This window comes from Podarcis filfolensis, assembly GCF_964270895.1.
Source record: "Podarcis filfolensis genome assembly, chromosome: 5".
In the NCBI taxonomy this organism is placed as follows: Eukaryota; Metazoa; Chordata; class Lepidosauria; order Squamata; family Lacertidae; genus Podarcis; species Podarcis filfolensis.
In genome coordinates, this window is record NC_139608.1 from 75,192,618 (window position 1) to 75,219,031 (window position 26,414).

Below are 26,414 nucleotides of genomic sequence, written 5' to 3' on the forward strand. Positions count from 1 at the left end.
AAGCTGCGCATACAACACAATGCAATAAAGAACGACCATTTCACCCTTGTCATGAGAAAGGAGTCCTTAATTTATTGTCTGCACAATTTTAGTGGCATTTTAGGGGTTGTTGCATGTGTCTGCACCATTAAATTTCCTAGGAGGACTGTGTTTTTTAATAAAACAGCAGAATCTGGGGCAAAATAAATGAACAGAATGGCAGGACTGGGTTTCCAGCAAGAAATAGCTTTCTCTGCTTTAAAAGTAGGAAATTAGAACACGAACCAAAAAAAAGGGAGTACCAGTTAAAATCTGGAGAAATATTTTACTGCCCTCAGTCCCATTAACAGGTCTTCTTTGGCACTTGAGAATGGTCACAAGTAGTTTGCCTTTTTTTATTCATAGAGAACAAAATTTACAAAGTCATTCATACATTTTTCTTTTTTTTCTTTTTTTCTTTTGTTTGTTTTTTACTGACTTTGAAAATTGGGAATATTCAAAATACACTTTTTACCCCACTTCATTCTTTCATTATTTACAGATATGTACAAGAAAAATGTAAGAGTTCATTTTAATTGTATTAAAAATCTTTGCTGGTCGATTTCATTATATGGATGTTCCATGGGACGACTCCATGGCTTCTGGAATGACTCCCCCCGGCACAGACTGAAAGGACATTGGGATGGGGGTTTTCACAGGGCTCTGACGAAATAGTCCTCCGTTTGGTGATCTGTGTTTACACTGTATAGAGGGCATGGTAGCTGAGCTGCTCAGAGGCAGCGGCAGGTTGCTACCAGAGGCACCTGTGAGTGTCCTGCTGGCACCATGAGTTGTCTGTTCTGGTAAAAAGGAGGTGACAGAAAGTTGTGTGTTCTGGTATTCACGGACAGGCTCTAGGGTCTGACTGGGTGGCATGCCCCCAATCTCCAAGGCTGAGATTTCGATGGATGCTGGGGAGAGTTGCTTGTGAGCTAAATCTTCATCGATTAAACTGTTCATACGTCTGTGGACCTGTTCCAGGTTCACTTCTTTATCCTATGAGAGAAGAGAGAAAAGTTTATTAATTCTGAAGTATTGGGGAGGCTCTATTCCCATCCAAAGAGAAAGTGGTGACAAGTTTTTCTAGTTCTCATATAATTTGTCCTTCTCCCCACAGTAAAGCCTAAATGTATGTCTTTGTGGCGTCTGGGTCTAGGCTGCTATTATGGAGACTCCTTTGACTATCTTTGCTGATTTAGATCAGCCTTCCATAACTTGTGACCTACCCAGTTAACTCACCAGCCATGTATGGTGGGCCACTAGCTATTAAATAAACCTCTTCTTGTTGTTTTCTAACAGTGGAATTAGAAAAGTCGGTGGTTGTCAAACACCTGATATTATATGACCAGTGGTTTGGGTGTGCTTGATGAGTCACAGGTTGTGTGGGTTGATCTAAACATGGTGGCCCAAGCCTTGACAGATGGCAGATCATTTTATCACCCTAACTGTTGATTTCTATAGTATTACAGGCAGAAATCCTTTTGCCTTTAGGTCATTTGATCCTTGCATGGCTAAAACAAAAGCAAATGTCTCTGATATTTCATGGTGTGGACTCTTAAGACCAACTCAATGCCCTTTGATTATATTGTTGCGCACCATCACAAGTCTGATTTATTTCACAATTGGCAGTGGATTCTCAGTGCACACAGCAGATTCTTGATGTACACAGCAACAGATAATGCTCTTTCACTCATGATAATGTACACTGGTTTCCTCCATTGTTTATGCGAAATGTCGTGCATGAAGTGGCCCTGGGAATGTAAGGGGATAGATGCCAGGATCGTAGTGGTGGGGCAAATAATTTGCCATCAGCTTGACAGAAGACTAGCAAATATGAACTTAACTGTAACCTATGCAAGACATGGCCTGTCGTGGACAAAAGTCTCAGAAGTTGATACAGAAAGAAAACACTTGGTATTGGAGATGACGAAGGAGAGGAGCAGCACAAACATTTGTTAAATGTTTGGATATGGATTATGACTATAAATTCAGCATCAGAAAAAAGTAATAAAGCCTACTGTGAATACAAGGAATAGTGTACGCCACAACCCACACCAGATACCCAGGCACTTGCCCCGTGCACTATCCAAATCACCCTGCTTTATATGAAAGTCATACAAGCCAAGAGCCTGTTATGTACTGAAGTTCTCACCCTGGGCCAGCAGGGGGAATACTGTAGATAGTTTTCACTCAGGTCGTCATATGCAAATAAGGGATTGAAAGTGACGTTGAGTGATTGGATAGTTACAGAAAATGGTTACTGTTGCGTTCTAGTGGAGCTCTATATAAGCAGGCTGGCTGAACCCTTCAGTTCAGTTCTGTTCTGGCCTGTGAATAAACAAGAGCTGTTTGAAGAATCGCTGTGTCGTCTGATATGTTCACCCACAACTTAACAGAGCCAATGCAAACTGGAGGGACGTTTCTTCCTGTCAGATATTGCTCAGCTGATTAACAAATGTTCAGGAAGCTAGAGGGCAAATAGTTGCACTAACATTAATAGCTTCAACTATGTACAATATAATATTTCCATGGCCCACCACAGAGTTTCCCATTGTTCCAGCCCAGTAATGTCTGTAGACAGGAAACAACATGGGACAAGATAATGATCTGGGTACTCCCAGCACGAAGTCTTTCTGCCCCCGTGGAAAGTCAGTAGTGGCTCAAGAAGCAATTGTGCTATGGACCATCTCTGTGCGCAGAGACCTTACGGGAGTAAAGTAGGATAGAGTAGTGAAAATCATGCTACCCCTTTAGCGTCATCCAAGCTTGAAGCAGTTGCAGGTAAATAAGAGAAACTTATGGCTTGCAAAGCCAGCTTCCTTAATGAATAATTGTGTTCGTCTTTCAAAAAGATTCTTCCCTTGACAGTACATCAAACGTATTTTGAGCTGTGAGCCAATTACGTTTATCTACAACAAACAAGAGTTGCGAGAAACACCAGCATTGACATCTATGCTAGGAAGTATTTTTCTAAAAAGCTAATTGAATAGAAACTAGAATATGTCATTTGTATTTCAAGGCAACATGGCCAGTTGGAGGGGGGAATTTTGCCACTAATATTTAATCAGAAAAAGTGGCATTACTCAAAGAATTATGGCAACCATATTGGGATTTTATGGGTAGGGAGTGGCAGAGATCTAGCAGTGAGCAAGTATAAAGAAAAAGGTCAGATTGACCTGTTTTTTTTTCCTGGTCAGTTTGGTGACTTTGTTGCACCAGGATTGGCCTGTATGGGGTACTCAAGTACTCTGTAACTCTGTACTTACATCCTTGTTGTTTATCTAAACAAAAACTATAAAAGAGGATTGCCAAATATCTGAAGTGGCCCCCTTATAATTTGGGGGTGCTATATGAAATCTGAAGATGCTTTGTCCCATCCCCTCTTTTAAAAAGGGAAAGGGGGGGGAAGATGATGCCAGTGCATTTGTCTAACTGTCCACTACCTGGATTCAATCAATCAGAGGAAATGATGAACAGTATAGTCCTATAGAGGGAAGTGAGTTTTATCTGTAAAGTGCCCACTTGGTTTTTACAGCAAATGTAGTTTATTTGTAGTGACTTTAAAGGAAGAACATAGGCACACTAGCTAAAAGAGATGAAAACTTTAATATAACAACTTGGCACTTTCCATCTCAGAAGGCATAAGACATGATTATGCCGTTAAATCATATTCCAAATGCCACAAGAAAATGTTTTGTTTTACAGTCCCTAATGAAGATATCAATTTTCATTAGCTTTAAATGTAAAAGAGATTTGTTTTAAGACAGGTGATGCAGAAATGCATCTGCATAATATAGGGAAAGTGAAGAAAAATAGATGGAAATGAAAACAGTGGTATAGCATATATACCTACCGTTCACTATAATGGCACTGTCTTGAATTTAATATGAAGTGAAAAACAATGGATTGCATTAAATGATTTATTTGCCTTAGTGGAAATCACACCCACTTTAAAAAGCAGTGGCACTTAGTTTTGGCTGATCCCCCTATCCACTCAAAGCCTCCCATCTCCCATGGCACAATGGGTCAGTGTGTTTGGCTGTTAACCAGAAGGTTGGTGGTTCAAGCCCACCCAGGGACGGCTGTGGGCCGGATTCCTGCATTGCAGGGGGCTGGACTAGATGACCATGGGAGTCCCTTCCAACTCTACAGTTCTCTGATCCCCAAAAGCTGCAACTGAGAGTTGGAACAGATTGAGATATGATGTCAAGGACTGTAATATGCGGTGGCTATCCTGACTTTTGTAAGCAGAAGCAGTTTCTGCTAAGCAAGCCAATGTCTTGTTCCAAAAATCTCACATTGAAGGTGAACATAAATCACTATTGGCCAAGTGGTATCTTACCACGGTGTGCATATAATCACTTCGTATGATGGTAATCCATGTGACATGAAGAATTGTACTTCTAGTTTAAAAACTGAGGATGTCAGTCATGTTTCCAAGAACGTGGCTGCTTGAAACCTGACCAAAAGCACCCCACGCTTATAATGTATATAACCCATAAGGGAATATTTTTTTTAATAATTCTGCATTCACTCCCTCCATTAATACTTTCCAATTTGTCTAGTCCATTTGCAAGGCCATAATTCCAATTCATTCTGTCAGAATTTGAGTGGCAGAGGTTTCGTTATTATCGCCTGCCAAAGGGAAGAAATGGGAGTAACACATGTATTTTGTTGTGATTTTAAAGTAACCGCTATGCACTGTTAAGCTAAATAGATGAATAAACAGTTGGCTTTTAATATACATTAATTTACACCCTCATTAGTCAAGGTTTTCAATACTTAGCAAGGTGTAATCACTGAACATAGATACATGTGGAAAACAAGACTCAGTGGTGTACATTAATTTAGCACTGTCAACTGACCTAGTCAAACATCACTTAATGCTACATAAAATTTGCTGACTGCATTCAGAATGCAGTTTTGCTGGGCTTAGTTTGGCAATTACTGGCACTTATTAAATCAGACTGGAGCTATATTCCAGATCTTTTCTATGTTACGAAGCAACCAAACCTGTTCCAGAAACTACAGGGACTCCTCAGTGGACAAATAATCAAGGCAAGTTGAGCAGACAAATGATGAGATGCTATATAGCATCCATTTATTTATTTGATATCTCAGACTTTTAGCTTAGTCTGGACAAGTGAATACTAAGAGGTGCTATTATTGCCATCTACAAATATCTGAAGGGCTGTCACATGGAAGATGGAGCAAGCTTTTTTTGTGCTCCTCCAGAGGACATGAACCGATGGATTCAAATTACAAGGAAAGATATTCTGAGAAAATATTAGGAAGAACTTTCTGATGGTAGTGGGCAGTTGAGAGTGGAATGGACTGTCTCAGAAGGTAGTGGGCTCTCTTTAATTTGATGTTTTTAAACAGAGGCTGGATGGCCATTTGGCAGGGGGGTTTAGCTGTGATTCTTGAACTGCAGGGTGTTAGACCAAATGACCATTGGGGTCCCTTCCAAGTCTATGATTCTAACCACTGGGGTCCTGGAAGCAAAATTGAAGTTGCTAGGCAGGCTGTTGGAAGTCAGGACCTCCATGATAGCTTTCTCATGAATGCTACCAATTCCATTTGCAGAGACAGCCAGATAGCTTTAGCCATGTAGCCTCCATGTGTGAATCAGACATTGGTGTCAGGAGGAAGGGTTGGATTTGTTAGGCACTGGGGAATATTTTGAGACAAGCCAGGCCTGGACAAGAGGGATAGACTCCGCTTGAATCAAGATGGAACCATACAGTTGTCACTCCATATCAAAAAGGTGGCAGAGCAGCCTTTGAACTGATGGGGGGGGGGAACCAACGGGAACTGAGCCAAGTCGTATTGATACTCTTGCATTTAATTGTAAATATCATCTAGGCCCATTCTATCATTTACTCCGTGTTAATGGCAGACCCAACAGTTCACATGTGGTTAGATTTTAGCCCCCTTCTTCTTCCATATCCACTGTGAGACTAAACATTTAAAAATGTAAATATCCGAAGAAGTTTATTAACATACTCTGTTTCAGAAGCCAGTGCAAGGCAAGCTATTTTCAGAGTAAATTAGTATAGCTTGGAGAAGAAAAGAACAATTGACAAGGTAATAATTGGATGGGAGGTAGTGATCCTCAAACCACAACCACTAGTTTGCTAGAAAGTAGAGTGCAAATGTAAAGAAATTTGGAATGGGCAACTAGGTTGGCCCAAGCTAAGGTAGCAAGACAAAACATCTGAGTTTGAAAGAAATGATGATACAAAGTAAAATAAAGAAAAGTGCAATAACCAAAATGAGTAAAGAGTGTTATGGGTGAACAAAATAGCTATTAGGCAAGTGGGTTAATATTTGTTGTACGCTGGCATATTATTGGCTACGAAGCTTCTGCTCAAATGTTTTAACTGTCTAGTATGACAATTTCCCCCCTGTTGTGGTGGATTTATTTTTATGCAATAATGGAAATCTAAACACATATAGGAATTTCTAGATATATATTATTTCACTGCTTCTTGGAACATATGAACCAGGTCTGGGAGACTATGAAAAGGGTCTCTTTAGCCAATGTGCCTGTCATTTTCAGGTGTAAGGTCTGAGAAGAGTGAATTAAAGGTGGCATATGGTGGGTAGACCTTTGGTTTACACAAATACTTCAATTTCAGAAGCAATGGAATGATTTAATCCCTACAGTCTTCTTGCTGTGAGTCAAATCATGTTATGGGTGAAATGTAGCTGCCAGTTCCTTATGGATGGATAATAACATTTGAAATAAATACTGGAATGCCATGGGATGGATGGATCATGTGGGAAGATCTCAAATCAATGTTGTACATCTATAGAGGCCTATGATGGGACCTGCCCATTTTTCTGAATCTGTTATTCAAATATAAATAAAACTGTGCCCTATCCATTAGGGTGTGCTCATTGTCTCTGTAGGCATCCCAAATAACAAGGCAAATCTGGACAATATAGGGAAAGTTCTCTGGTGCACCTTATGGTACCTTCTTGGTGGCACAATTCGATTCAGAAAGATAAGGTGCATCAGACATTGCCTAAGCTTTCAAATGGCTTTGTCTCCTTGACTGTCCAAAGGCCTTGTAACTGGGGAAATGCCCAGAGCTTGAGGTGGTAAGGATGAGATACTTCCTTTCTATTGCTCCTTTTTCCAGCCATAAGGGCACACATCAGTTTTCATTTCATAAAAGTTCATCAACATTTTGGTGTGAATTTTTCTTCTTCAAATGCACACGTTTTTAGTAGGGAAGTTTGCCCAACACATTTTGCAAGATTTCACCTAATGCCCTGTGACTTTGTACATTGTTTTCATTAACATGGAGAACTGTATTGCAAAATTCAGAAAAGCGCAAATATCAAAGGGTGGCTGTATTTTGGTACAATACAGGGGTACCTCAGGTTACAAATGCTTCAGGTTACAAACTCCACTAATCCGGAAGTAGTTGCTCCGGGTTGCGAACTTTGCCCCAGGATGAGAATGGAAATCATGTGCTGGCAGTGCAGCCGGAGGCCCCATTAGCGAAAGCGCTCCTCAGGGTAAAAACAGTTTCGGGTTAAGAACGGACTTCTGGAACGAATTAAGTTCATAACCCGAGGTACCACTGTACATTGTTTCAGGAAGTGTGAATTATGTAGTTTTGCCTTCCAATTTATCCCTTCATCTCGAGAGGTGAGTTGGGAGAATATTTCATTTTGACACATAGGTATAGGTTTTATTCACAGTGAATGATTTCCCCAAGACATTCCCAATCACATGGATTGGGGGGGGGGGTGGTTAAACTGTTAGTTTTTCACAGTGATCTATGCATTCCCCAATGCAAGTCAGTGGACAGATTTCTCAGCCCAAGAAAAATTCATGGGTGGTGGAGGAGAATCCCACAATCAATGAACCTTTGGGTAAAAAGAGTTCTTGCTAAGTTTCCTTTTTCCTCACGCCAGTTTTTCTTGGAGATGGATGCTATTTTTCTGTTACCTACCTTCCCCATGCAAATCAATGGAGACGTTTCCATGCATCTCCAAAAATTCAGGGGGATCCTTTGAGGTAACAGGGTCTTTGTGAGATAGGAGTGAGATGTTCTACACATCAGTCTTTCCTAGAGATCAGTGTTTTTTTCCCCCACTCCTGCCCCCAATAATTCATATTGTCACAACCCTAACATTAATGTCTGCCCTTATGAAAGAACCATTGCATCAATCAATTTGACAGTCTTCTCCCATTTGGCAGAAAATTAAAGCCTTTTTAAAAAAAAATAAATCAAAATTTAAAGGTGCCCTGCACAATCCCCCCCCCAAGTGTATCTTCTTATAATTTGGCATGCATAATCCACTGGGGAGGGACTACAATGACCAAAAATTTCATCCACTTCTATGAAAAGGGGAATTGTGAGTCAAGGACCCTCCGCCCACTTGGGATAAATAAGACACAAGACGGGCAACAGAGTGAAGCCACGAGGCTGCCACATACGCTTGAATGTGGCTCGACCCCGCCCACAAACCATCCCTATTGGCTGGCCCGCTGGGCAGGGCGTGGCAGCCAGAACAGTGACACAGGAGTCCGACTACGCCCCCCTGCTGACGTGGGACCAGCTCCCGCTCACAACACCTCCCGTCTGTGAGGAGGAGAGGCTATGTCATCACAGTTTTTAGATTCCTCATTATAGTGAATAGGAAGAAAACAGGGCCTCACTTTTAACAGATCTGATTTGATCTCATAAGACTATAACATGAGCCTGGGTCATGCTAGTGGCACAGCTAATTCAGCATACTGTTCTCACAGAAGCACATTCTTATAGTCATATAGAAAGCATTCAGATAGGCCAATTCCCTTTTATCATTTTCTCTCTCTCTCTCTCTCTCTCTCTCTCTCTCTCTCTCACACACACACACACACACACACACACACAATGACTAGTACCTTCCTACAAGGTAAACCAAATGTAACTGTTGTCCACAAGAGATAATTTCAGATAATTTCACCGGGCACAATCCCTTTTGCAAGGAAATAATCTGGAATATGTTTTCGTACTTAAAAAGCAGAACTGAAAGGAAGGATGTTATTTTGCCTTTGCTCACGTGGTCTCGTGTTTCTGGGAAGCATCAGAGTGCTGGCGAATCTGAAATTCTGAGAAAATACTCAGCGGCACCCTGATGCTTTGGTGTTGGTTCCTTGAAACAGATTTCTTAATGTCTGCTGATCTTCAAACAAGATGAGAGCAGTAAAAGGCAATAGCACTACCAAGTAGCCATCACTTGTTTTCTTGGGGGGTGATACTGTTGAGTAACCATGTGCAAAATGAAAGAACGTATGCCGATCCCTCCTGAATCAGAGCAAAGGTACATCGAGCATAGCATCCTGTTGTCCACTGTATTCAGCCAGATAAGGAAGGGCTATAGCTCAGTGCTACAGGCAGTGTGTTGCATGCAAAATCAAAGGTTCAGTACTTGGTATCTCCAGGCATGGCTGAGAAAGACTCATGTATGCAAACTTGCCTCTCTACAAGCTTACCGGGCAGCTTAGACAGTACTCAGCTAGATGGATCAGTGCAGCTTCCTATATTCCTATTCCTCCAGAGGACCCACAAACATGGCTTGAAGCTCTCTCATATTGTCATATCGCCAGCAACTAGAAGCTAGCAGCTACCTCAGAATGTGAAGTTTCCGTATAACCATAATGTCTTCTAACCTTTGATAAATTTTATTTTGCTGTGTTTTGTTTTGTTTTGAACTATTCTAGTTGTCTGGAGCTCCTTTGGGGAAATAGACAAAGTAGATTTGTTTAAAAATAAATAATAAACAGACAACCTCCATCTAGGCTAGTGGCGATCAATTCCATGCATTAATTATGTGCTGTGTGAAGTACTACTTTATTTTGTCTGTCCTGCGTCCAGCCCTAGTCAGTTGTGTCTGATGCCCTTGAGCTGTAGTATTATGAGATACAGACAGCTTCTCATTCTGTTTTCTCCATACCGTGCCTAACTAAGATCGATAGTGAGGCTTTTAAGCAAAACAAATTTTAAAAATGAGGCCTTGTTGGCATAATTGACAACATTTCCCGGTGTGAGTCAACATTGTTTTTAGCAAAGGTTGTTTTCTAGCTGCTGTGACAAAAATGCATCTGATAGCCTGCTGAAACCTTACAGACCTCCAAATATGTGTTCCTCATGTCAAAATATCTAGATTCTGGGAACCTGGCATGTTAATTACTTCCCAACAGCCAGGTGGAAGAGCTAAAATTAGGGATGTAGGAAACTACCCTCATCACACAGATGAAATTTGTTGGGCTTAAATTCCCTTGGAATTCCTCACTTGAGGAAGTACTTTCAGATTTGCTTCGAATTTCATTCTAGCCAAACTCCAACTGCAACCAAACAGCATGTTGATACATTTCACTAGTGTTAATGCAACTCTATAGGCTTCTGTTGAATTCTTCAAATTACAGAAGAAAAACATTTTCATGCTTTGAATTTATGGGGGGGGGGGATACATCATTGGGGCTCACCGAGTCCATGTTTCATTGGGTTACTTTCCCACAAGAAAGAAACCTGGATTGACAGACTGAATCATCAGGAATTACAGACGTAATCAAAGACATGATTGCTTTTTTCTCTAAAATGAGAAAAAATGAATTGTACTCCAATATACTTAAGGTATTTTCGCATCAACTAAGCAGCTGGGATTTCAAAACAGTCATGAATGGGCACTCCAAGTTTCAGATAGACTGGCCCATTCCCTTGAGGAGTTCCTGTGGTTCTGCACACCCTTAAATTAGAGTTGGATTGAGGGAGATCTCCAGTAGCAGCAATGAATGTGTGTCTATACATATACAGTAGTCAGTTTTGTAAGGTTAAGAAATGGATTATAGTTCAGTAGGTGATCACGTGCATGGCATGCAGAAGGTCTCAGGTTTGGTCCCTGGCACATCTAGTTATAAGGAACTCAGTTGCACTGTTTGGGAAGGGCATCTATGCCTGGCAAAGCAGTTGGCATGGACAGTACTGGCCCGATGCATCAATGGTCTGGCACTGACTCAGAACAATACAGATAAAAAGCAGCAAAAAAGGATGTACAATAACATTTTTAAGGAAAATGTGACATCACATGAGGGTGTTTTTTTTTTATTTTCATGCCAAGAGGTATGAAAATGAAATTGTTTGGAAATGACAGCATTGTAGGCTGAGGAAATGTGTGCTTTGTGCAGCTGAGGTGTGCATTCACTACAGGCAACAAAAGAGGCAGGGAGGGTGGAAAGGTTGGAGGTTTCAGGGAGTGACTGCAAGCATGGATTATTTTTTTTTTAATTATATGTGATTTTATAAATGCTCACCATGGTTCTGAGACCCAGCCTCACATCATGGGCAATCTCCAAGGGGCAAAAAAACACAGAGAAGAAGAAGAGGGAGGGGAAAATGATCAAATAGTGTGGCTTCTAAGAAATGTACACATAGTGATGACAGATATCAGCATACCCATGTCATGCAACACTGGTGATAGTAAGCAAAATGCCTGCATCTTTTATTTGAACTCTTCCTCCCATCCCTTCAGCATATGCCAGACACACCCCAAAGTGTGTTGGGGTTTTGGTGGGAGTGGAAGAAATACTTTCTAATTTTTCTCAGATTAATGTGTTACCCTTGGTATTTTTTCATTGCTGATCAATCACACCCGTCACTGACATGCCACATGACATGAAATTGTCATTTCAAAGCAGGTTTTGATTTATTTCAGCTATACCTGCGTTGCATTTCAATGTACTCTTACTTGGAAATAAGCCCCACTGGATAAATTTGCTTCCAAGTAAGTATGAATAAAATGATAGTACATATCATCTGGAATATGAGTAAAACCATTCAAACAAATCAAGGTATGTTTTCCCGTGTGACCTGGCCTGGAATTAGGAGTGGCATAAACTGGTTGCCGCCCACTTCTGACTTTTTTGGCGGAGTTGTGCGCTCAGTCACAAGTTTGCCTTCAATCAGCTAATTCAGATATTTCCTATTTGTGACATAAATGACACACTAAAAATGCACCCAAACTACTGAAAGTGACTGGCATGGTCCAGGTTAATTTGTCTGATTCTGTTGGAGTTTTTCGTTTTTAATTTTGGTGTACTTCATACTCTAAAATCCTATTTTCTTCACCATTTTGGATACCGAAAAAGAATTGTATATTGGAAAAGAAAGGAAGTATACAATTTTCACCAATAAATTAGGTATTCTCAATTAGTGCTACATTTTAGGAGTGCTTTATATATTTCTTTGGTGGGGGGGCAGGCTCACAGTAACCATTGAGGCCAATGTAGGCAAGTATTTCAAATTGTGTGCATGTTGGCAGGTGTTTAGATAACCGGCAGCTCTGTCCCATTCACTTAGAACAGGATTCTATTTTGGTATAATTTTCTCTGTACAAGTTAACCCTGGTACAGAGCATAACTCATTGTATTTCATAACGTCATATTTCATTACATGGCTGGGCCATTCAGTGGCCTTATGGCTTGCCCTCCTTGTCTCGTGTATTGGAAAGTGAACTTCTTTTCTGAGAAACCCTTGTATAGCTTCCATGGAACCCAAGGCTTCTTGCGCTTATCTTTCATATTAATACAGGCCATACGTTATAACTATATAACATTCCTTCACTACTGCCGGTTACATGTTGCAGTGGGAACACATACATCTTCCCCTCCCCTTATTCCTCTCTCTTCCCCTGGAATAGATATGCTGGTAGATTAGGGTAGTCCAGATTTCTAAACAGTTCAGTGCCTTGATTTAAGATTGTATGTCCGAGAATTATCCAACCACCTATCACAAAAAAACTGTCTGTCAAATGGCCAGGTCTTCAACAGCTCTTCAACTTCTATTTGCATGGTAGTTTTGGAACTCCATTCAGGTGGTAGTCAAGAGCTAATGATAAGTTGATATTTCTCTGAAAAGTGTTGGAGAAGAGTAGAATGACTTCCATTCTTCTCTATCTACACTTTGGAATCTACAGGAGATTCCACATTCCGCCACCTGGGACTTTCTGAAGTGTGGCAGTTTCTGATTCCTTGAGGCTTCAATGGCAGGTAGCTTGTTTGGGTGGAAATCTGCCTTAGTAAGTATGAGTGAATGCAGGCCATTGTTTAATAAGCGATAGCTTGCTTCCAGTGTGTGTGTGACCATTTTACAGAGCCTCAAACACATTACTTTCCGATGGAATCAGCGACAAATTCAAACTCTCAGTCATCTAACCACAATTAAGGCTGCAGTTAGGCATGGAAGGACCTGCTAGTTCTCCCAGTTTCTCATTTTTTTTCTTCCAAATCTTAAATTCTGCTCTCTAGATTTCTGCCACAATTTGTGAATTTCCTCACAAAAATTCACCAGCATTTTGGTGTAAATTTATCCTAGTGAACACATTTTTTCATACCAAGCCCCATTGTACTCTGAGTCCCCACTGAACTCTGGAGTACATACTTCTGAGTAGACAGTCTGTAGACAGGAGTGGACTGTAAGCAATGAAAAATCAAGAGGCTGCACATGTGAATTGGCCCTGTGTAGTAGCTAGCGTGCTACTGTTCTACTGCCCTGTATTGCCAGTGACATTTTTTATTATTATTTCCTGCTCCCAAAAGTTTATTTCATCTTAGAAAATTAAAGTACAATGCAGTGATACATACAGATGATTATTTATATGAGAAATTTTAGCAAAAAAAGTACAAAGATTTCAGATGTGATTGAAATACATAAAAATAATAATTTAAAAAGCAATGTAAAATATAAACATACAATGAAGGGGAATTATATATATATTTAAAATCTTGTATTTTTCTTCACATGGAATAGGGAACACAAGTTGAAAAAAAACAAATAAAACAGTAAGAAGAAAAACAACCAGCAACAGGGTGGGTTGGGGGGGGGGGGAGAGAAGACAGTGATGAAATGGCAAAAAAAGAGAGATAATAGTTCAGGCATAGGCAAACTCAGCCCTCCATATGTTTTGGGACTACAGCTCCCATCATCCCTGACCACTGGTCCTGTTAGCTAGGGATGATGGGAGTTGTAGTCCCAAAACATCTGGAGGGCTAAGTTTCCCTACACCTGTGATAGTCTGTGTTGAGAGTAGTCAACCTGTTGTCTGGCAGATGTTGAGAAAGACACTTCCAATCTGCTCCAGCCAGCATGGCCAAAGTGACGGTGGGAGTCCACAACATCTGGAGAGCACCATGGTGCCTGTCTTCAGTGTTTTCATTTTTAAGTAGGAGGAAGGACCCAGTTCCCAAAACAGTTCAACTAATTTTCCACTCTGAAAGTGCATGAATGCCCCAGTTGTGCTTAAAAAAAAAAATGGAGGTGATACATGCCTAAGTACAATGGAGCCAGGTGGTACACAATGGCTACCATTATGCAGAACCTGTGGTGTTATTTTTTTCAGTCCCTAAGGAATGTTCTTCCTTCTGGCAGCTAATCTACATGATCAGAAATCCCATGCAATTATCCCTTGCTGGACTCTACTACTTTAGATTGCATGGAGAACAGCATTTCCAACTTAGTCCATTTATTGAGGAGCACTTCACATGTTGCCCAATCAGCAAGTAACATAGCTCTGTAGTCTACACCTGGCGCCAATATCGAGTCTCTCTTCAGTGCCAGGTGAATAATTTGCCCTAGCCTTTTCTTTAGTTTTTATGATTTTATGCTAATTTGTAGTGCAATTTGCTGGGTGATCAAATTCATTGCATTTATTGTATTTTCATTTTTATGCTGTGCACCACTTGGCAAGCCCAGGCTGCAGAGATGCTAGCAAATATTTCAGTAAATAAAACAAAGAGTGAGAGCAATTCACACCTTCCATACAGGAGAAAGATCAAATAATTGAATGCTCATACGTGAAATATTTCTTGCAAATACAAAATCAGCATGTTTGAGAGATACTTGTAGCCTGTCCTTCTCCCTTGCATACTAGCTTTAAATATGCAGACAGTTTTTTTGTTCAAAAAGAGGGATCATTCAAACATTTAACACACACAGTTTGAAGTGATACTGTCCATCATTGGATACATTACATGGGACTGTCACTTGTGAAGCTTGGCTCTAAGACAGCAGGAGTTTTTAGGATGCAAATGTTTTGAGGTAGGTTAGAATACACCCATCATTAACAGATATGGTATTATTCAAGCTAAATACACTGAAAGGGGGAGGTTTTGTTTTTTTAGTTGATACATCAAACATTATATACCACTTACTAGAACAAAAGAGCTCTAGGCAGTTTAAAATATTCATGATAAATACCAATAAAATTGTATTTATGATGGTTGTGGCATTAGAGATCACAATAAGGCATAAAACATGTAAACCTGGTTAGGCTTGTAAAAAGAAAAAGGTAAAAAAAAAATGGTTGACACTCCTAGTGTGCCAGAGGCAAACCTGTAGGAACAGGTCATCTCTAGTTCAAAAGCTTTGCACACTAGAGCCTTGTGCACTGATTTCAAAAAATTATTGGTTCGCAGGGAGATGAGTGAAGGCACTGACAATAACAAAATGCCACTATTTTAGCTCCTGCAGTGCTAATCTCACTATTGGCCCTTTGAAAGCCGCTAAGAGGCAAAATACATTCTAGTAGAATGTTTTTCACATGGTCTGATAAGGAGCAGTTAGGCAAACACAAGTTGCTTTCAGCTGCTAATAGTAGCGGACCTAACAGGCAGCTGTTTTCGCTACACAGCAAAATGAAGGTTAGGGAGTGGGGAAAGATACTTAGCAAAGCTGAATTCAGTACAGTATTTAAAGGTGGCCTTGTTGAAAGTCCCTTTTCCACACAACTGATAAAGGTACTGGGAACCTGTCCTCCTTTACATCTTACCTTCCCAATATGATTACATAAAAACCCTGTTTTAACTGATGGCCGCAACAGATTGCAAAATAGGATTTATTGATGGCTTGAAATGTGCCCGAGGGCCTCTCTCGTTGATAGCAATTTCTGGGACTCCCTAGGAACTGCTATAAAATTATGATGTAAATTAGATTATTAATTAGGACAGGTTTAGATGGTTCAGTGTGCATTATTTTTTATCGTTATCAGGCGAAAACTCAATAACAAACTGATAGTAGGGAGCTGTAAGGTATCTGGGAACTTCATAAATGTTCACCAATACTATTTTTCTAGAAAAAGATGTACCGGAACTCACCATGAACGCCTCCCTTGTTCTCTTACAATGGCAATGACGCCCACCTGAGAGGTGCCGGAACTGAGTTCCAGCTGAAAAAGCCCTGGTAAGCACCATCCATATTCTCACAGCATGGAACAATTACCTAAATAATGGGGAACCTGTCACTCTCCAGGTATTGTTGAACTACAACTCCCATCATCTCTGATCGTGAGCCATGTTACCTGGTAATGACAGAAGTGGTAATCCAGCAAAATCCAGAAGGTCACACATTCCCCATCTCAGACCTAAAAGTATAGCCAAGGCAGTGAATAGCTTGCAAGTCATGCCATAATCAGCATGAAAGTGGCTTCCTCTGCCTAGATACTACCTAAGAGAGGAGTTGTCTGTTTCTATGATCTACCCGAAGTTATTAATCCATTTTTCATTTCTTAAAGTATCGCCTCCTACTGAACTTAGGTTAAAAATATACTCCCCAGGAGGAAATTCCCCCGAAATGTTTCAATCAAATCTTCCACGGTTGGTTTGCCTTAAAATCCTGGCTGAAAGATCCCTGCAGTGCTTGCAGGGCATAGTTGACTGAAATTCTGCACTGCTACAGTGGCCGGTGAGCATGGGCTATGCAAAGTGCCTACTTGCTGGCAAAGCAGATCTTAGGAATGGGTCGTTAGCATTTTGCAATGTTAGAGAGCATTTAGCAAGCAATAACTAGGCTCTGGCAATTCCAAGAGACAATCCTATTAGCAAAACTGCAGATTCCAAAGCATTAGTGAAGCTGGACACAATCAGAAGCCCATTGGAATTCTGTGCAAGAAGCAGACAAAGACAGCATCCCAACAATGAAAAACAGCAAAGAATGGCAAAAAAAGCCCCCTTCCCAAATGAATAGAGAGTTAGAATGCCTTGATATAAAAAGAAGCTGACCTCTATTTAACCATTCGTTTTTGTATTTGGCTACAACTTTGGGGCATAGTTTTTATTACCTGTGCTTGGGGAAATAATATGACCGCTGTGATGCATTGTAAGAACTTTGTATAGGTAGGACTTTTCATGATATTATTTTTCATAGTGCCACTCTTTGATATTACGGCTGAAAGGAAGTGCCTCTCAAAATCCCTTTGCATATTACAAAAATAGTAGAGCTACTCCAGGTATATCTTGTAAAATAAAAACCACTTCTGAGGACTAGTGCTGGATGGTATCTGGTTTTCAACATTGTGATATATCACAATGCTCAAACACTGAAAACATCTGAAAAAGTGGCTGGGCTGGGGAGGGAGGGAGAAGCGACCAGGAGGAAGGGAAGGAAGCTACCTGCTTGCTCAGTCGAAGGAGTTTCTAGTGACTTGCTCCCTCCACAGCCCAGTCCCGGCCTCAGAAGAGGGAGCCTGAGAAGGTTTTTTCTCATCTGCCTGCCTGCAAGCAGGGTGGGCTGCCTCATTCTTCCTGTGACTGACCGGGAGGAAAGAGGCAGCCCACCTAACTTGCTTGGGCAAAGGCAAACATGCAGACAGGCAGATGGGCAAGCTGGCAATACATTGCGACTCCCTGACTGCCGCCAGCACAGCACAGGCAGGAGTGAAATGCACTGTGATGGGCCACGTGTGTATTGCCAGCTCAAAATGTCTGAAACAGGTTTCAGACAATGAATTGAAATACATGTGCATCCACATGTAGACATACTTTTTAAAAAAGTTGTGCATTGTTTACACATGGTATGGCAGCTTTCTCCAGTCTTAGGTTTTCAGATGTTCTTGGACTATCCCCATTATCCTTGACTATTCTGGCTGTGGACAATGGAGGTTATATTCCAGCAGCTTCGGAGGAAGGCTGTTGTGTGAAATACACTTTGGGCAAACCTTTCAGAAAAATGTACCTGGCAGTTTGGCAAGGTGTAAAGTAGGCCCTATTTGAATGAACTAAATCAGCAATTCCATTTTGCACCAAGAACCTGCCATGTTCGAAGTGGTGAGAAATGCAGGGTAGAAAGCATGCATTTTAATTGGTCATCCATCCACTGATTATAAAAAATATTTTGCATTTCAACCAATAACGGATTCAATTTATACAAGTGTGCATGTATCACCAACAGCTAATTTATTATAGGTGCCATTTTGAGATAGTGAAGTGAGTGAACCTTAGAAAGAAAGACAATCCTTAATACATTTCTCTCTTTCTCTCTCTTTCAAGTGGCATTCTAGAACAAAAGGTCTAAACGTTTAACTTATAAATGTATCAATTAAACATTGTTCTCATTAACCCCAGCTGCCTCCCTACCACCACCACACCATCAACTAACATCCTAATCCTGTCAAAGTTTTCTCAGAAATGGTTCCTACTTTCTTCAATGGATTTACTTGCCCAAATATAGGGAAAGTAGATTTGATGCAGGAAATCCATGACCCATTTTTTTAAAAGTTAATAGAACAAGGGCTATGATTCTGGGGGACAGAACAACTTAATCTCTCCCCTACTTCTAATTCTCTTGTCCTGATTAACACTGCACTGTAGGTTTCTCCCTACAGGACAAACAGCAGCCACAGGGGGAAATTTCAGTCAGGAAAATGCTGTGGGAGAGAAATGTTACTGCCACACTTTCCACAGCTCTGTATGAGGCCTTGTCCCACTGCGTTCACATTTTAAAAAAACCTCTGGGACACAGTTGGTTCATATATTTCTTCCACATCATGTCTAGTTGTACCCTGAAAGTTGGGCAGCACTGACAGGGCAAATTAGAATTTATTTCATGAGTCAGTTTCACAAGGGTTTATTCAGAGGTTATGTCCCACCTCTTCATTAATTTGCAGAGGGTTTTTTCTAAATAATAATAATAATAATGCATGAAAACTTGTATTTGAATGGTATTTTTGAATCTATTTTCTTACTAAATTTTTTTTATTACTTCATAGTATGCATTTCTATAGGCTTTTTTAAAATCCCAAAGCACACTATATATATAATACACATTTGGGTGTGTCTTTAAAACTTAGAACTGCACCACAATTTTGGAGAAGTGAAAAATTCAAAAAAAACCCTACATTATTTCTAAGAGGCTACTTTGAATCGGGATCCACAAAGAGCAAATTCCTCAAACATCCCTACTGCCATGAACATGCAGAAGACTCAACTTTAAAGTGTTCAGTGTGAGGAGAACCTGAGCTTACAGGGTTAAACAGCTCAGTGTGTACGCCCTGCCTACAAATTGGGAGGAGGGGGGAGACACGTCATATCCGAGAGTCTCCAGCCTTTGTTCTTTCTCTCTACTTTCGCTTTTGAGGAGAGAGGACGTGTTTTCACGATGCTGTTCGCTGTGATAGACAATGGATAGTCTGCTGTAAATAAAAACTGCTTCTAGCTGCTAAGATCCTGAGTGGATTTTATTTAAGCACACTGAAGAACGCATTGGAGCTTGCAGCTTTCTCTGGCCGCTGTGCTTATCTCTGCGTTTGCTCAGAGCCTTTTGGAATGTGGCCTTTGAAGTTCGGAGGCCCAGCAGAACTGCACAACCAAAGCGGGCTGGACGCCAAGGCTTATCTGAGCAATAAACATTCTTCATTCAGTTCAATTTAGTTTTAGTTCACTCACTATTAACTGAACGAACTAAAAGTTTCAGCCCTCACACTAATAATGTGTATTTGCCCATAGATGGATTTCTCCACACATCATCTCTTCGTGAATAAGAAATGGATTCATGATACTCTTGGCTACGTGAGCAAATTAAGTAAGTTATTTTTTGACCAAAAAAAAGTTCCCTTTGAAAAGAATGCACAGTGGACTTACTTACAAAATGATTTCTCTGACTTGGATGTGAAGCATGGTAGCTGAAGACTTGGAGGACAAATTGAATGAACAAGTAGGAAATCCAGACAAGTGGAATGTTAATGACAAGTAGCATTATAGAATATAAGCCTTCCCATCAGTTTGTATGTGGTAGGCATGTCAATTAGTGCAACACTCTGGCTATTCAGAAATAAAAATTAAAAGTGATAGGCCCTGTGTTCTTCCCCAGTCGGGGTGTGGCTGCTGTCATAACCCTCTGGTACAAAGCATCTGTTCAAGATGAAAAGAAGGTTAAAGTGCCTTAATGTCTCAAAGCCCAACAGAGAGGTGAGGTTGTTAAAGATTGAAACAGATGCAAACAGATGCTGTCTCTTTGCACGATATGGCTATGACAGGTTGATTATTATTGCTTTGAAATATTTGCAAGAAAAACCTTTGATAACAGGCAATTTCATATTCTGACTATAAGAGATACTTAACTAAAAGCCGCTCATTTAGCTCTGAAGAGTATTATTTTTAGAAAGAGACAAGAAGGGGGTGTGTGGACACATCAACCAGTGATGGGGCCTGAATGATTTATTGTGTTATTAATGAGTGGAATAAAGATTCATTCATCTGTTCACACAAAGGAAAACAGCATTACATATTTCTCTAAAAGCGCTTGCCTTAGTTATGCACTGCTCCCACACTTTCTTTGTAAAGGGATATTTTCCTCCACAAAGAAAACTGAGTTACATAAGCGCACATGGGAACATATTGAAGTTCCTTGCTGCCGTATTTTGACATCATCCTCTGCAATCCCTCTCTGACTGCTTTATCAGCTTACAGCAACTAACTACCACAGAGACTTCACATCTTAGAATGAAATAATCTCTCCATGGTGGCAGAAGACACCTGGGAAGGGCCTTACTCAAGTCCCCATTTCACAAACAACCAGTTCAGTGCTTTCATATGCACCCTCCCCCCCCAAAAAAAAACAAACATTCACCAAGCTGAACACAGACCCTACTAGAAGCTCAATAAACCTCATGCTCTTGTGGTTTACCTAGGACTGCAAAAAAATGGGACAGGAAGGGTTGTTTAGCTCATGTGAGATCACAATACACAACTATATTTGAGCTGTCACCAGCTTGGTGAATCATGAGTTGCGTATTACCAAGTTTAAAAATTTAAAGTTAAACTATTAAATGGTTTGAAGTCACTACATTCCACCTGACCTATCTAGCTTGTTACTTAAGATTCATGTCACCTGGTGACTGCATTATTGCTTCTATTGCTTTAACCAAAAGATCAGATGAGGGCCCCAAGTGAGGAGGTAAATAGCCTTACACTTGCTCTCAATCTTCCCATATTCCAGGTCGAGTATTTTAACACCAAACCAGAAGGGGTCCTTGGGGTCGAGGAGGAGGTGACATGTGGTGCAGGCTTGGCCAGCAGGTAAACATGGGATTTTTGTTGTTGTTGCAAGAATCAGGAGGTGTTGAATCTGTGTATTTAAGGCAGCCCTAAACATCCTTGTCTGTCAGTTTTAACAGAGGGGGCCAAAGGCATGGTGCCTGAGCTACTCTCTTACCCCTAAAGATGGTCTCTCCATGGCAAGGTTGAGGCACAATGGTGGGGCAATGTGGGAATGTTTGCAGTGCTGCTGCTGCCCAGGCTGTATCTGCTCTATAAATAAATACAGGACTTTAGTTGCCAGAGCTGACATTTTGGTACCTTCCATAAAACACAAACATTAGGGATTTTTTATAAAAAAAAAAATATCGAAAAGGGATATAACTTTTTAAAAAGAAAGAAACCTGTGCTTAAATGTAATTATCTGCAATTGTAATCCAGTGAACTGGATTTCCACAGCTTCAGTTTGATGTAAGTTTTACATTCTCTACACTTAATTGTGATAAGAATAAAAGTTATGGACCTCTTTGGGTGTCTCTTGATGACAACGGTTGCTGCTCCACCACAACTCCAGGGCTGCCACCAAACAGGCCAGGAGCAGGCCCACTGCCAAAATGCAGAAGACCCCTGCAAAACTGTGAAGCTTCAGGGCCTTCCCATCCGTCTGTGCGTTGGTGTGGCTGTTCAGATCACAGCGTCCCATTCGTGGCCACCATTTCTCTTTGAACACATCCAAGTATCCAGCTTCTTGTAGTTCTAAGATCCTGCAGAGATCATTTTAGGGAAAACCACAAGCATTATATTTCGACAAGGGAAGCTTGCACAGAGGAAATCTGCAACTGGAAGAATATAAACTTGACAATCGGCAAGGTTTGTGCTACCAAAAAAATGTATGCCCAATTGCACAATGAATGAGATGTGAACACTGTGAAATTTTGCAGGAATCAATATAACAACACACTCAGAAAGTTGTGAATAAGGAAGGGCCTCTCAACATATTGGGTTGGATCCACCGATGGACTTGTGGGGTGGAAATGGCGCTACCGTTGCTGTTCAGCAAACTGTGGCACAAGTCTTTCATCAGCATTATCTTGGTGCCATGCATAATGGTCAAAAATAATGTTGAGAACGTTACTTAGTACAAATGAAGCCTCACCTGTGAGTTCAGAAGCGTCTCCCTGTTGAAAAGCAACCCCCAGCTGTGACCAGTTAGAGGAAGCAAGCACTGTCAAGCTGTGCTTTTGAAGCACACAAACACTGTGCTTGTGGGTAGGAGTGCAATAGGTCTCCAACTACAGGGGAAGTCCTAATGGCCTTTGTACAAACCATTATAGGCAGCGATGGCCACTCCCTTACTCAAGAAAACAGCCCATGAAGAAAGGCTTGACTAAGAGACCTTAGGATACTAAATCTGATAGCCAGAAGAGGTACAGCAGAGAACCCCCTATCATTTCCATTGGTTTATTAAATTGACCTTGTTATAGTTCTAGGTCCCAAGATCTCCAAATCATACACTGAACTGGATAGATTAACAATGCTTGCCAAATTCCTGTCCAGCCAGATTTTCACACTGGAGTGGTGAGATGTGGACACAGAAAACAATGGACACTGGCAGAATTGGGATGGGAAGCAGCCTTGACCCCCAAACAAAAGCCAACAGGTAACTGTAGAGCTAGGCATGGTTTCCTGCAATCAGCTTCTGTGGTACTGCATATCAGCACAGCAAGACTTAAGAGAGCATTACCTTAAATATTCATAGCCCCATTTTGTTTGACAACTGGCAGGCATGAAAACCCCTGAATTAGGCACCACAGGGAAAAACTGAAAACTTTGTGCAGATGCTCTGATGATTAAATCTCCAGGAGTGCTTCTGTTTAAGGATCATACCAGTCGTTGACAACAGCTTTGTACTCCTCCAAAGAGATTGTGGGAAACAGAAATTCAAGTGTGGTGGTGGGGAATTTATTTTCCATTGAAGCACTGCCAATCCTAAACTAGCAGATAGTTGAAGATGTCAAACAGCCCTGCCTGAGATCCTGGCGATCCACAGATAATCAAGACTAGGCTGCTCTGACTCACGCAGGCTTGGTCAAGTACACATTTTGTACAAGATGTACAAAATCTGCCCCAGCTACAATAAAATATGTCTCTACCATATTGGTCTCTACAGCCACAACAGGCACTGTAACTCTCCAGTTATTTGACTTTACCTTCAATGGCACACTTGAGACAGATGGATGCCAACAGACAAAAGCTCTGACTGACCTGGATAGCCCCCAAAACTGCCGTGGTATAAGTCAAGTGCTACTTGATTATAGTTTAGGGAGATCCATCTTGAACCTGATCTTATCATGATGAGAGTGAATATAAGAGCATTATATATAGGACAGAAGAGTGGAAGCATTTCTGCAGAGTGAAAACTGTAACATATGCCATCTGCTTCCTTTCCTGCTTCTGGAAACATCCCCATGTGCCCGTGATGCAATCCCACACTTCCAGGATAAATTACCGTATTTTTCGCCCTATAGGACGCACCGGCCCATAGGACGCACCTAGTTTTTTTTGGGGGGGGGGATAAAGGGGAAAAAAATTACCCCCCCCCCCCAGCCGCAGGAACTCCCTAGGCTGCGGAGATCTGCCCGAAGCGTGGGGCGCTCTGCTTCAGGGTGCCCCACGCTCCGGGCAAGCAGGCTGCTATCCGCAGTCTAGGGAGCCCTGCGGGAACTCCCGCGGGCTCCCCAGGCTTACGGATAGCTTCCTGAAGCCTGCAGAGAGAGAGGGGTCAGTGCGCACCGACCCCTCTCGCTTTCCAAGCTTCAGCGAAAGCCTGCATTTGCCCCATAGGACGCACACACATTTCCCCTTCATTTTTGGAGGGGAAAAAGTGCGTCTTATAGGGCGAAAAATACGGTATATAAGCTAGTGCTGCTCAGCAAGGTAACCACCTGTTCCGCTTTCCTTTTTTCCACCTAAATTGTCAGTTCAGACTTTCAGGAATGCTCATGTTTTGTTTCCAAAGTAAGACACACTAAGCCAAATGCAATCACTATTGCACATATTGATTATGAAGGTGACATGTTGTTCAGGACTTGCCCTAATGAAATGGTAATTCTGGTTCTCTGTTAGCTTATTTTGGAGGCGATCTCACAGAATGTCAAAAAATTATTCTTTCTGCTAGTAGAAGAAGCCTCCTTTTGCAGAAGGCTAAAATCTGGATCCAACCCATTATGCTTTTAAAATATACATCTGGTATTTTAAAGAGCAGAGCAAGAAGCATGAATTATGAATGTGGCAAAAAGGTGCTCGGAAACTTATTATCATACAGGTATACTCATTAGAGAGACAGGGTTGACTGCAGCTTCCTGTTGAGCAGCAAACCTGGGTTTGTTGCTGTGAAAAAGGTAAAGTGGCTCTTAGGAGCAACTCTCATTTGCCTACCTTTGAGCATAGAAATTTAATACACCACACATTTCTCACTGATTATTCCCCACTTGACAGTTTTCATTAATTTGTAGCCATGATTTTCTACTCTCACACAGTTCTTCGCCTGTGAACTAGTTCTAATTTAGAAAGGGCTGGACTGCCCCTCATACTCACCTGAATTGAGAACCAGATGGGCCATGCTGCGACCCTGAAGAAGCAACAGAACTAAAATGCATTGCTACAAGCGATATTCACCCAGAAGCAGCTGATTAGCCAAGGCTCTAAATGCCAGCAAATGGGATACTCGGCTTGATTTCGGGGAAGGGGTTCAAGCCCGAGCACTTTTGTATTACCTTTGGGAGAAGAGATCCCTGTATGGACTGCCATGCTGGAGCGCTATCCCATATCCTTTGCTGCTGATGCTGTTTCCAATGACTGTCACGGAACACTCATCGTCCGTCAATGCCGCGTACTCCACTACTGCGACGTCCCACAAGAATGCATAGTTGCCTTTCTTTGCCTGTAAAAACAAAGAACAAAACTTTCAGACACATCTTTAACTTGGATAGAATGTTATTATTCTCTTTCAAAAGCTATCAGTTTTTGAACAGAGAATTCTTTTTTGCTCATTTTAATATAATTTCTTTATTTTCTGTTTTACAATTTAGAGTACTCATTTAAACATCCTTAAAATACCAGTGACTTCCCTTCTTCTCTTTCCTTGGTTCATTTTACATATCATAAATCCCTGCATATTTTACAAAAACTAAACCATTCAGTATTCCATTATTACATCCATCAAAACTTATTTACACTGTTGAATTTATATTACTGCTGCCAACATTTTCAAGTGTACACAATTTCCCCCCATATATTCAATAAACACTTTCTGTTTTTCTCCAAATGTATGTTCTTCTTGTTCTCTTATCCTATATGTTAAGTCTGCAAGTTGTGCATATTCTGTCAGCTTAAGTTGTCATTCTTCTTTAGTTGGGACCTTGTTCGTTTTCCATTTTTGAGCTTACGAAACACGGGCCACAGTAGTGGCATACATACATTTTAAGAATGCTTTAAAATCACCAAATACATTTTGCCAGACCCAGGTCTTCTCAAATTCACCTCTATTTTCACTATATGTGTAACATTTAGTGGTAACATACCTGTATATGAAATCCCCCCCCCAAAAAAAGCTGTAAGAAATTTCCCAAGATCAACATTCTTTTAACTTCTCCTGAATTTCCAATCTATATTTAAGCTAAGCAGAACTCTCAGTTCAAAATTGCTTCAAATTTCATTTTAGGGGTGGGGGGGGGGGGAAAGAGGCTCACAACTTAATGTGGCTTAGGTAAAATTCCAATGCAGAAGGACTCCTAAAATTCACCCCAAGAATTTAGGGAAAATTCCGTATGAATGTCATATTCATACATCAATGTGTTTTTGAAATTTGGGATCACTTGCTGAAATATCTCTTTGTGTGAAACAGTAACACAGTAAGTGAAAGACAGAGCAAATTATGTCTTGTCAAAGACATCTAGTTTGTGTATCAAAAGTGGTCCTAATGACCGTTTCATCAAACCAATTATGTCTAGCCAGCTTGAATAGAAGTAGCCACTACGAGGGAGAGATGAGAGCCACAACCTTCCAAGATAATGTTAAAAAAAGGGGT

The 26,414-nt window shown here is 40.9% G+C and overlaps 1 protein-coding gene and 1 long non-coding RNA gene across 8 annotated transcripts in view; one reads left to right on the top strand and one right to left on the bottom strand.

The window, feature by feature from the left end:
• GRID1 (glutamate ionotropic receptor delta type subunit 1) overlaps positions 1-26,414 on the bottom strand; it is a 702,351-nt gene that overhangs the window by 2,424 nt on the left and 673,513 nt on the right. For 2 of the 6 annotated variants that reach the window (XM_083614626.1, XM_083614625.1), the window contains exons 14-18: positions 25,102-25,268; positions 21,849-22,089; positions 21,504-21,593; positions 11,336-11,371; positions 14-1,014 (exon numbers count right to left, since the gene is read on the bottom strand). In XM_083614626.1, the coding sequence (XP_083470752.1) occupies positions 586-1,014; positions 11,336-11,371; positions 21,504-21,593; positions 21,849-22,089; positions 25,102-25,268 (963 nt within the window). In that variant the 3' untranslated portion in view covers positions 14-585. Of the gene's footprint in view, positions 1-13; positions 1,015-11,335; positions 11,372-21,503; positions 21,599-21,848; positions 22,090-25,101; positions 25,269-26,414 lie in introns of those variants that run through there. The other 4 variants (XM_083614627.1, XM_083614629.1, XM_083614630.1 and 1 more) reach the window with 4 other exon arrangements.
• On the top strand, positions 11,378-24,913 carry LOC310763043. Of its 2 annotated transcripts, none has more exons than XR_014548420.1 (4): positions 11,378-13,098; positions 19,796-21,367; positions 22,883-22,985; positions 24,865-24,913. It is a non-coding gene; the product is annotated as an uncharacterized lncRNA (long non-coding RNA). The 2 variants fall into 2 exon arrangements; XR_014548421.1 differs by having other exon boundaries at positions 22,887-22,985.